Below are 12,769 nucleotides of genomic sequence, written 5' to 3'. Positions count from 1 at the left end.
CATCGACAGGGCGATTCTAGATTAAACCGCTCCTATAAATGAAAATTATAGGGGCGGCTGGTGTTACAGCCGTCTCTACAAATCGATTTGTAGGGGCGGCTTGGGAACCACCCTATAAACCCTTGATTTATAGAGACGGTATGGTAGGGGCGGCTGGCAAAACCGCCCCTACAAATCATCGCCAGTCGCCCCTACAAATACTTAGTGTAGTAGTGACTTAGTTTAATTTTCACTTCAATCCACTTCAACATATATGGATTGAGCTAAAGACATGGGTATCAAAACAAGCCCTTAGAGTTAGCAACATTTGAAAAGGTATTGAAAAAGAAAATGGTATTAGCCAGGCCTGTTTCAGCTAGAAAATCTGGATCAGCCCCCTTTTGTCCATATTTGCAGATTGGTTACATGGTAGAAAATGTTTTGTTTACCACTAATGAAGAGCGTTCCCGACCTCGAACTGAGAATCAGTCACCGTACCAGTGCCCAGGCCCATGCCCTTGACTGGTTCTTCCTCGAGTACCAACAAACCATGCAGAGGTTCACTGAACAGCACTGCATATGTGTGAATCTGAAGGAACGTCAACTTCTGCATTTATGTCAACTTCTGCAAGATGCCTTGGGTGAAGTCTCAAATGTACCCTATATCTTATAAACTAGCCATATCTAGGGCTCCTAATGCTAATGGTCGATGGATCTTCTAGTTCGGTGTGTACAAATAGCTAGCACCGAAATGATCATGTCATGGTACTGCAGGCACCAATTGTCAACTGAGTGTCTGAGTTGTTTATTTGCCCATCTCCATTTATATATATAGCATCTGATCTTAACTCTGTCTACATTGTAAAACTAGTTCATTTGTTCTACATAGATCTCAAGCTTGCTTATTAGTACTAGCTTATTGCTGTCCCATCCAAGAAAGACGTACATGGCTTCAGCTGCTGCCGCTAGCGCTGTTAAGGAGGCCTTGGTCGTCGCCGTGTGCGTCGTCCTGCTGCTCCACTCTTCGGCGGGACATCAGCCGCCCAAGTCGTCGCCGCGGCGCCTGCACGGGCGCATTGCCATCAGCGACGGAGCACGGCACAAAATCAAGGGGGGGCCAACTTGACAAAAACACAAGTGAAATATGTTGACATCAGAAATAAAACCATATATACTATGATAAATTTAACTAATCACATATCAAGTGACTACAGAGACTGTCTGACTACTCTTAACCAAGTTATGGACTAAAACTAGCTAGTTATATATATTTATAGTTGGGTCACATTTCACAAAATGCAAGTGACCACAAACTATTAAACAAGCCAAGCCAAAATATGTGTCCAACGTCATAGGACTATCAAATCCTAAAAGTCTGCTCTTCTGTTCTTCAAATCCTTGAAATCTGAGATTATATCATCATAGGTGTAGTGTTCTACAATTTCACCTTCGACCTGAACAAGCAAACTGTTGGCAAGGTATTGATCTTCTATCTTGTTGCGCAGCCTTGTCTTGACGATCTTCAAGACAGAGAAAATGCGTTCTGCAGTAGCTGTTGAAACTGGAAGAGTAACAAGCAAACGGATCAATCTATCAACCAAGTTAAAGATTCTATGCCGTCCTGTCTTAACAAAGCCTCGACATAGGTCCACTAAGGTAGAAATATTTTTCATGTCTTCATTGGTAGAAGCATCAATAGTAAAATGGTTTAGCTGACGCTCTAACCCAATCATTTCTTGCTGATTGAAATCCAACGGGTAGTACTTCTCAACCATTCTACATATCCCTTTTGTTTGGAAATATGCAAATCCATTTCTTGGTACAAGTGTAACACTAATGGACAAAAGATCCATCACCTTCTCATTGAACTTCAAGTTTAATTCAGCCAACTGGGTATCAATGGTTGCACGAAATATCTCCACTCGATAGTAGCGCTCCTTAGTAAAATGTTCAGGTTGACGACGAGCACGGCCACCACGCAAAATGTATGTTTCTTCCATATTTGGAATAAGAATGTCATGATTCATGCAAAACTCAACAACTTGACCAAAAAAAGTTTCCCATCCATCATCAGATCTCATTTTCTCAAGAAGTACTTTTGTGGTTTGCACAAGGCGAATAGCATTTACTATATCTTGTGATTTCTTTTGTAAAGCTTGGCCAAGTTGTTCAGTTATTTCTAACATTTCCCTCATCATACACAGCACAAACACAAACTCAAATGATGTCAAGTACCTGAAAGAAGTATCTCCATCAGCACGGTTTGCACCTGCTGTTGAGTCGGCGCCTAGATTCTGTAGGACTGAACTTACTGCCTTAAACATGTTCATAAGGCTGGAAATAGAGCCTAGGTGAGAACCCCACCTAGTATCTCCTGGACGTCTCAATGAACGGATTTGGTTTTCTCCTTGACCTGTCTCGAGCTCATCAACAGCAAGCAAGCGTGCAAGTTCAACCATTTGGGCATCATGGAGCTCATCATGACGCTTTGATGATGAATCAACCGTGTTTACAATAAAGAGAAGATGTTGAAAAAACTGGGTAACAGGAACCACATCCTTTGCTGCAGCGACAAGAGCAAGTTGCAAGCGATGTGCATAGCAATGGACATAATATGCATAAGGACATTCTCTAAGAAAAAGTGCTTGCAGTCCATTCAACTCTCCCTTCATATTGCTTGCACCGTCATACCCTTGGCCACGAAGGTTTTGGATGTCAAAGCCATATTTGGACAGTACAGTACATAGTTCCTCTTTTAATGTCAATGCTTTGGTGTTCTTTACATGTATCAAGTCAAAGAACCGTTCTTGTAAAACACCATTTATATCAACAAATCTGAAAACAAGTGCCATTTGCTCTCTCTTTGCCACATCACATGTTTCATCCACAAGAATAGAGAACTTGGCATCACCAATTTCTTCACGGATATGCTTCCTGACTTTCATTACAAAAATACTTAAAATCTCTTTTTGAATATCTGGTGAAGTGTATTTGCAATATTTTGGGGCATTCTCTAAAATTACACTTGCAATTTCAGGATTGAACTCTCCAAGAAGCTTTAGCATTTCAATAAAGTTACCTCTATTTTTTGACTGAGGTGTCTCATCACGACCTCTAAAAGCACATGACTGAAATGTTAGCCACTTAACAGCTGCTATTGATGTTCTCAGACGTAGACGATTTCTTTCCTTCTCCCTGTCAGTTGCCTCTTCCAAAATATTTTCTATATGATTTGGTTGATTCAGTATAGCTTGACATTCTCTTACTGCATTATTGTGTTGTGAGCAAGGTGTGGATCCGACATGAACTAAGAAGCCACACTTTTTCCCATCATTAACTTTCTTCCAATTATCAAAACCTTGTGCTGTAAAGACATCAAAACCACCTCGCTTCTTTATATTTTTGCTACAAAGGAAGCAGAAAAAACAATATGCACGGTCGCTGCTCTCGGAATATTCCAACCAAGACGGAAATTGACTGAACCAAATATAATTGAAACGGCGTTGATGCCCTTGGTGTCCAGAAGGCTTGTATTTCTTCAATAATGGTTGTATGGGACCTAACTGCAAGTATGCTCGCCGCACTTGGTCTCTCTGGTCATTTGGATATTGCCAAATTTGTGGACGCAATGCAGGATCTCTCTCCAAGAATTCAATGCCTCGAAACATGATGTGTTCATTTCTTTGATTTTCTTCTTCCTCAGCTTCGGCTCCTTCCATATCTTCTTCTGCTATTCCAATTGCTTCTTCCTGGACTTCTTGTCTTTGTGGCTCTAAATCATCTAACTCATTTGCAACTGCAGCTTCTTGTTCTCCTTGCCTCAGCTGATCCAATTCATCTAACTAAGCTGCTGCTGCTTCCTCATTTCCTTCTTGCCTTTGGGGTTCCAAATCACCTAGCTAAAGTATTGGAGGAGCTTGATCTTCCTCTTCCCCAACATCTGATTCATCTCGTTTTCTTTTGTAAAAAGAATGGAGAGACACAATTTTCATGCGAACCATTGTTGGTACCTAATAAAAAAATGCATCCAGTTATTTTTTATTTCAATCAAGCATCTAGCAAAAGTGCAAAACCACCTGGAAAAGAAATAGAGCACCTCCGGTCAAATGCTCAGGCCTCAGGGAGTCAGCCGTCAGGGACTCAGCCACTCAGGGTATTCGTAAGGCACGGGACCAAGCCACCGCGACTGATCTCCGCCATACCAAAAGCTACAATCGTTGCTACTCAGCTACAGCTTAGACAAATCAAATGTTGTTTACCCTTTCTAATGAAGCAAATAGGACGGATTGCACCTGTTGGCTGTTGTTACGCCGTTATGGGCACCGCGTGCGGCAGCGCAGAGAGCGTCGGCCTCAGCAGCTATGGCGGCCTTCCTGTCCTCGAGGCACCGCGGAGAGCGTCGGCCTCGGCAGCTATGGCAGCCTTCCTGTCCTCGAGGTGGTGGTGGAGGCGGGCGCCCAGGGGGCTGTTGCCTGTTGACGAGGGCCTTGATGGCGGAACTGCAGAAGAGTCCCCGAGTCGGCACTCTGCTCAGCTATTGTTGGGCTGTCTGCCTGTCTGGGGTATTCAGTATTGGGCTTCGTGGGCAATATTTGATATTTTTGTTTTGGACAAGGGGGGGGGGGTCGGAGCCCAGTTTGGCCCCCATTGCGCTCCGTCCGTGCTTACACACGTACATAAATATATAGTCTCACACGCATGCATAAATGAAGTCTTACAAACACACACTTACACAAACACTCCACGTTCAACAACTAGCTAGCCCGCTGTAACGTCTTTCCCCTTGACACCTTTTCGTTCCCATGGCAATATGTCTTTGGGGAGGTTCTTTTCCACAACAATAATCTTCTTAGGAAAGTCTGTGAATACTGGCATCTCATCATAGTTATTGTAAGCTTCAACATCATCCACGCCATCAACTCCAATAATGTGCTGTTTCCCAGAGGCAACCACGTGTTTTATCTTCTTCTTCGGGGGGAGGTTACTTTGTGGGTCAAACATATAGAAAACTTGTGCGACACGTGAATCGAGCACCCAAGGGTCATCTTGGTAGCCTAGATTCTTGAGGTCCATGACTCTCAATCCGATCTCGTTCAGTTGGTGTTGTTTGATCCAGCGGCATCGAAACAGGGCCACCGTTATATCCCTTCCATAGTCAAGTTCCCATATCTCTTTAATGATGCCAAAGTATTGGATCTTTCGCCCCAATCCATCGAGAGCCTCTATTCGAACGCCGCTGTTTTGGTTCACATATTTACTATCCTTTGCGTGGGTATAGTACGTATACCCATTGATGTCATAAGCATTCCAAGATGTCACCTGTCTCGATGGCCCCTCTGCCAACCTACTGATGGTAATAGAGTCTATGGTTTCTCCAGGCGGTATGTTTTGGTCCTTCAACCATGTAGTTAGTCATTGCTTGTGTTGTTTCATGACCTAATCATCCGAACGACCATTTCTCTCCGCCATAATGGTAGCCAAGTGGTCATCAATGTACGGTTGCATCAGTTGTGTACTCTGCAAGACACTGTAATGCGCCCGACTCACCTCTTTGTAATCATGGTCGATGAACACTTTTCTACCACTGGTGCCCTTCCCGGCCAGCCTACCCTTGTGACGAGAATCGGGTTTACCAATCCCTTTCTATACTTTTAGTTACTCTTGATAGCACTCGACGACTTCTTCAGTACTGTAACCCTCTATTATGGAGCCCTCTGGGTATGCTCGATTATGCACGTATCGACTTAGAACCGACATGAACCGCTCGTAGGACCACATTTCATGCAAGTAGCAAGGGCCCAGCGCTTGTATCTGATGAACCATGTGAATCATGAGATGTGGCATTATATCAAAAAAAGCAGGAGGTAAACACATCTCCAGTTGGTTTTGTGTCTCCACCACAAATTCATGTAGGTCACTCAGCTCTTGCTTGCCAATCGTCTTCTGTGATATCTTTGAAAAGAAGTAGCACATGCGGGTGATGGCCATTTTCAAGAACTCTGGCTTTATAGCCCTGATTGCAATAGGTAGAAGCACTGTCAGCATTACATGGCAATCATGAGCCTTGCAGTGTTTATTTGACAAGTCCTTCATCGACACTAGCTTCTTAACATTTGCTAAAAACCCAGTTGGGACTTTAATCCCCCTCAGGAAAGTGCATATAGCTCTCTTCTTGTCTGGTGTTAGGTTGAAGCACGCTGCGGGCAGAGTGTATTTTCCATTAGCCTTAGGTACTGGGTGAAGCTGTGGCATCATGTTTAGGTACACCATGTCTTTTCATGCTTTCAGACCATCCTTTAACTTGCTTGTGTCCATCAAGCTAGCAATGAGACTCTCAAAGACATTCTTCTGCACGTGCATAGCATCAATGGCATGGGGGACCTCCAAGTCTGGCCAATAAGGCAGATACTGAAAAAAGATCGATTATTTCTTGAAAGGTACGCTTTCGACAGGAGGTGTGCTTCTATCTCTATTCGTCCCATCCGGATTCTTCTTTCCATAGACGACGCGTATGTTTTTCACCATTCTGTACACGTGTTCTCCGTTATGACGTCTCTCCGGAGGGGGTTCAATCTCCAAGGCGTTGTCATAAAATCTAAAGAACAATTTACTGCAGTACTTGTGACTTGTCTTTAAGAAGCGTCGGTTCCTTAGGTAAACTATCTTCTTGGATGCATCTAGGTACACCCATGTAGTACCATCCAAGCAAACCAAGCATCCCGTCTTTCCTTTGATCTGTCCAGACAAAGCAAACAGCGCGGGATAATCATTGGTAGTAACAAATATTATTGCTCTACATATGAAGTCCTCCTTTTGGAATGCATTGTACATCTGCTCCCTATGCCTCCATAGCCTCTCCATTTCTTGCATCAAAGGCTCGACGAACACGTCTATATCAATGCCTGGTTGTTTAGGGCCAGAAATAAGAATAGTGAGGAGAAGGTAATTCCTCTTCTGACACAACCATGTTGGGATGTTGTACATGGTCAAGATCACTGGCCATGTGCTATGGTCTCTCATCCTCTCATTGAAGGGATTCATTCCATCGGTGCTCAAGCCAAACCATATATTCCTTGGGTCATCGCTGAATTCTTTGTCCTTCTCATCAAACCTTTGCCACTGACTACAATCAGCCGGGTGTGCAATCTTATCATCATCCACCTTGCGCTCATCATCCCACCATGTCATGAGTGCGGCTTCTTTAGGGTTTAGGAAGATATGTCTCAAGCGGTCGGTCACTGGCAGGTACCACATTACCAAGGCAGGAATTCTCCTCTGCTTTGCATCGTTGCCTAATGGAGTGTCCTCTGGGGGCTGAGATTCTTGTGCCACCTTTTTTGTACCCTTCTTATTCCTCTTTTTCCCCGTGGAGGGTTCATCCCCACCGTAAAGGTCATTGTTCTTGTACCGGCTAGCCCCACACCGGGGACATTTATCATGTAACTTGAACGTTTCGCCACAAAAAAGTATACAGTGGTTGGGGCATGCATGGATTTTTTCAACCCCCATTGTCAATGGACTTATGACCTTCTTCGCTTGGTATGTGTTGGCGGGAACTGAGTTTGGTTGTGGCAGCACCCATGACAGGAGATGCAATAGATCATTGAAACTACAGTCTGACCAGCCGTACTTAACCTTCAGGATGAGCAGCTCAAGCACAAAACGTAGCAATGTCCAATGTGTCGAACAACCCTTTTCAACACCATACACAGTCTCCTTCGATGCTTTTATCACCTTTTTCAAATTTTCTAGACCTTTTGGGCTATTTAGTAAAATCCCTGGTCCAAGGGCTCGAATCATGTCCTCCAAATCATCTTCATCCCAACACGTGCTCCACCATCATTATTGGCACCACCTTCGTCGTTACCATCCCAACCACCAGCATCACCACCTTGTTCATTGCCAAACTCGAAATCCATTCGTGCATCAAGCTCTGCTGAATATTGGGACAGAGATTCTATGGTTTCGTCGTCGTATTCGTCCTCATCCTCGTCATTAACAATAACCGTTTCACCATGATGAATCCACACTATGTAGTCCTCAACAAATCCTCGCATAATCAAATGTGATCTGATGATAGTCACATCTGTCCATGCTATACGGTTCTTGCAATCTTTACATGGGCAAATAATTGTATCCTTATTCTCTTTCAATGTCGTTGCATGTTTCTTTGCGGCTTCAATAAATTTATCCACCTCTTCACGTAAACAACAACAACAAAACAAATTAATAAACCATACATCCAAGAGTTCCTGTGCTCCATCTTTTACAACAACAACAAAACAAACATTAAAGGACTACTTATTCAGATATATATAAAAATAAAACAAATTAATAATTACTTGAGAATAATTGTATATACTTCAGATATATATGAATATAAATCTAATATAATTACATGAAGCATACAAACACACCATGGTAGAGGAAAATTAATTAATGACCCATTTATCCATAAATAATTAAAATACATATTTATTGATTACAATAAATAATTTCAAAGACAATAATTAGCAACAATTATACTTTACCCAATATCTTTCATACAAACCCTAGTCCAATTTCATCAAACATAAATTTACAAAAACAAAATTAATAAAAAAACCAAACCCTAGATCTAGATTCACATGCACATGAAACATCCATAAAACTAACTAATTGTTCACTAAAATCAAAAAACATGAACCAAATAAGGTACTGATCTTGTTCTCCTCCCTAATTTATCCTAGTATATTTAAAACTTGGCTCTAATTTGCTTTATAAGTAGCTCAAGCACCATAGAAGAGAGAGAAAAACAAAACTCTAATTACTCACTAACCAATCATTAAAACTTCAAAAAAAGTGTGGAATAATATTTTCTTACCTTCTACAACCTCTCCACCAAAGGATTTGAGACCAAAACATTTCCCCCTTAGTAGAGCAATTTTTGGGAGGTGCCCAATGCCTCCCACCTTTCTTTCACGGGTTGGAGTGAGTGACCCGAGGAGGAAGAAGTGCTGCAGCTGTTTTATATGTGGGTCATTTGTAGGGGCGGCTGGTGATTGAGCCGCCCCTACAAATCCGAGCTATATATACGTGGGCATTTGTAGGGGCGGCTCAATCACCAGCCGCCCCTACAAATAGAAATTCCAGGGGTGACTTGTGATTGAGCCGCCCCTACAAATCAGACCTCATTTATAGGGGCGGCTCGTATCACCAGCCGCCCCTGCTGTTCCATTTGTAGGGGCGGCTCCATCACCAGCCGCCCCTACAAAAAATTCGACCCGTTGCTAAAAATCGTTTTTTACGTAGTGGTACTCTCTCCTTATCCCATACATCCCCGCTTTATGAAAAGTCATCATTTTTAACTTTGACTAAATATATATAAGAAAATATTAACATTTATGGTACGTATTTGTTACCATTAGATAGATCACTAAATATATTTTTATAATATACTTATTTGGAGATATAAATGTTGTTGATATTTTTTATAAATCTAATCAAACTTAAGAAAATTTGACCAGCACGACTCCCATATTGACTTTTTTATAGGACGGAGGGAGTAATATATTATGCTTTCAACAGTTCTTTTAATAGTAGGCAATGTTCCCATCAACAGCGAGACACCTATGATAACTTCATCAATCTTGTCTTGAGAATTTGCCGGTCCAGTCTTCAAAGGTGCTCATAAGGGTAGGGTTTGCATGCGTTCATAATAGTGGGTGTGTGTGCGTCATACTATAATCTAAAAAACTATATTTGAGGCGTTTACCGTTTACCATTTACCGCTAAATAAAATAGCACTACTACACAGAGTTTAATGGAGGCGGTCAAAACAGATTAATGGAGACGGGCATTGCAACCGCCTCCAATCAAAGGCCTCCATTAATGCAGATTAATGAAGGCGGTTGCTTTGCCCGCCTCCATTAATCTATTAACGGAGGTTGGCGTCTTGCAAATGCCCACCTCGGTTAATGGTTTAAAAAAACAAAAAAAAACACCCAGAGCCCATCAGCGAACCCATTTTCGAGCCCACCGGCGAGCCCAATCCCTACCCCAGAGCCAGATCCACGCCAGTCGGCCGCCCTCCATGCTCCCATCACGGCGTCGCCCAGATCTGTCACCCTCCGTGCCGGCCGCCCTCTATGCTCCCATCACGACATCGCCCAGATCTGGCGCCCTCCATGCTATACCGGATCTACAAAAGGAGAGAAGGAAGAGGGAGGTAGACGAAGAGGGGAAGAGAGGGTAGAGTGAGGGAGACGGAGAGACAGAGGGACCTGTACCTTCCGCGCCGCCAGATCGAGTCCGCTGCCGCTGCCTGCGCCCTTGCTCCTCACCGTGCCGCTCACAAGCACGGCCACCGCGCCGCTCGCCACCACGGCTACCACGTAGCCCCACGCCACCACGGCCACCACGGCCACTGCACCGCGCCTCACCGCGCGGCCCCACGCCACCATGGAGGAGCGCCGGGAGAGAGGGAGGGAGGGAGCATCAAGAGCGAGGGAGGGAGGGAGCGTCGGGAGCGAGGAAGAGGAGAGCGGCGCTGCGCTGTGAGGGAGAGGGGGCGGCACGCTCGTGTCGGGTCGGAAGGGGCGTCGTGCTCGTGTCGCCCAAGGGGAGGAGGGGCGCTGGGAGGAGTGGGGGATGTGAGGCTAGGGTTAACCAAGTGCCGCTTATATACGACCCAATAGAAAGGCAGAGATGGGTTTTTTTGGGCTGGGAGCTGGGGCCTCCAAAAACCAAGTGCCGCTTATCTTATGCAACACTATAAGCTAGGGCCTTATAGTGCTGCATAAGATGACCGTCTCCAAAAATGGACAATTTTTTGAGACGGTTGCCTTAAAATGTCTGCCTCCGTAAATCGATTTCACGAGGCGGTCAACCGTAAATAAAAATGACCGCCTCCGTTAATCGTCCAGTATTTTCCGAGGCGGTTGGATTTTATGACCGTCTCCGTTAATTAAAGTGCAACACCACGCAAAGTTAATTTTGTAGTAGTGTAGCTCGCCACGCACCATTTACTGTTTCATGGCCGTTTAAGGCCAACACTGCCCGTAATACTATATTTGAGTTTCCGGTTAAGTTAGTTGCCTAAAAATCATTCTAAAAAAATTCTAGAAAAAATCATATAAGTTCGTGGTATGAAAAGTAGTATTTTATCAACTAATTTAGAGTAAGGATCGACTAAGGATAATTGTTAATCAGAGTTAAAAATTAGCTAGCTAGTTAGCTTTTCAGCGGTGAAATCTGCTCACTCGGGTAAGTTCCAACTTAGTCCGAGCGCTCGTAATTTTCTAAATTTATTAAAGAATTTATAGGTGCTATTATTTTAGTGGCAGAACGGGAAGCTCCTATATTGTCAGCCTGCTCCTGTCACCTGCAAAGGCTGCAAGCATATACGTCCGAACCTGGATAAATCCTATCGTCTCTTAAGTGTTAACCCCGAAAGTTTCATGCATGGACCATCTAATCACTATCTGGTTTGTATGCGTACGTTTCTTTTGCTTATGAATTGAGATGGGGACTTGTATATTTATTCATGAATTATATGCAACCAGAGCGCTTAAACTTGAAATGCCTACTCTCTACGTCCCAAAATAAATGTTGTTTTACGTTTCATACAGGCCAAACTTTTCAAATTTAGCTAGATTTATAAAAATATTAGCAATATTTATATCTCTAAATAAGTTTACTATAAAAGTATGATTCATAATTAATCTAATAATATTTATTATAAATTATAAATATTAATAATTTTTATATATTTAGTCAAAATTAAAAATATTTAGCTTTTTAAAAACTAAGACGACACTGACTCCAAAATCCTCAAATGCCTATAAAAGCGGACCAGAGGGGGGCATTTTAGAATGGAAGGAGTACCGTCTTGTCAAATGTCAGTGCTGAGACGAGGTAGTAGCAATGTGAAATGAAATAGAAAAAGGACATGGCCAACCTTCCGTCGGGTGAAAAGAAACAACACAGCTATGTGAAATGAAATAAATAAAAGAAAAGAAAAATAGACATGTCCAACCTTCTGTCAGTACCGGGACTCGATCCGGGGAGGAGAGGAGGACCTCGGCTTCCCATGGGACGTACGTGACTACGGGTCTGGACACGTGCCATCACTTGCGTTTTAATTGCTGTTCAACTGCCAACAGGTATCTAAATTTGCAATTATTTGATTATAGTACTTAGATATGTAATTATTTATTTAAATAATATTATTTTGAAAAAAAAACTTCTGAACGTTTCTGTATGTTCATCACGTTTCTACGATCAAATAAAACAAGGTGAGCTTTTTGAGCTCTCCATATTTACTGTTCTTGTGTGTTTTGTGTTTTTTTTTGCAATGAAAGAAGAATTATATTAGATAATATATAGCTGGATACATCAACACATTACAAGCACTCTGGATTACATAAATATCCACAAACTTATTTTCATCTAAACTGTACCCACGCTATGAATAGCTCCAGATCTCAAAACTAAACATGTACAATGCTTTGCAGTATGGATGACCGCACAGGTAAATACTCGTCAAAAGGCCTGAGAACAGATGCCCAACGAAGAACGGCCAACATTCATGTAGGCGGAGTTGAGAAACTTCTTCTTTCTGGTGTCTTCCCCTCTCTTTTTTGTACCACCGAAGAATGAGGAAGACTGATTTGAAACTTATTCTTCCTAGTCCTTCATCATGGTCAGATCTAACCACAATGAAATAAAGAAGAGACCGGATAAAATTATTCCAAGACGGCAACACCATCTCTGCCTTGATGTCGTCGTCCGGAAATAGAAGTCTCCATGT

At 42.8% G+C, this 12,769-nt stretch overlaps 1 protein-coding gene across 1 annotated transcript; it reads right to left on the bottom strand.

Annotated features, from left to right (window-relative positions):
- Positions 1-1,346: 1,346 nt before the first annotated feature.
- On the bottom strand, positions 1,347-10,421 carry LOC136506952 (uncharacterized). Its single transcript, XM_066501828.1, has 2 exons — positions 10,248-10,421; positions 1,347-3,371 (listed from the first exon to the last, which is right to left on the bottom strand). Exons 1-2 carry the CDS (start codon positions 10,419-10,421, stop codon positions 1,347-1,349), a joined length of 2,199 nt encoding a protein of 732 aa, XP_066357925.1.
- Between the last annotated feature and the right edge of the window lie 2,348 nt (positions 10,422-12,769).

This window comes from Miscanthus floridulus, chromosome 15 (assembly GCF_019320115.1).
Source record: "Miscanthus floridulus cultivar M001 chromosome 15, ASM1932011v1, whole genome shotgun sequence".
Classification (NCBI taxonomy): Eukaryota; Viridiplantae; Streptophyta; class Magnoliopsida; order Poales; family Poaceae; genus Miscanthus; species Miscanthus floridulus.
Note: the sequence above shows the minus strand (reverse complement) of the source record. Positions and strands in the feature narration are given on the sequence as shown.

Coding starts and splice junctions, on each gene's coding strand:
- LOC136506952 (XM_066501828.1), bottom strand. CDS start 10,421: ATGGTGGCGTGGGGCCGCGCGGTGAGGCGCGGTGCAGTGGCCGTGGTG. Junction 3,372..10,247: donor TCGATCTGGCGGCGCGGAAG/GTACAGGTCCCT, acceptor AAAAATATAAAG/AAGCGAGGTGGTTTTGATGT.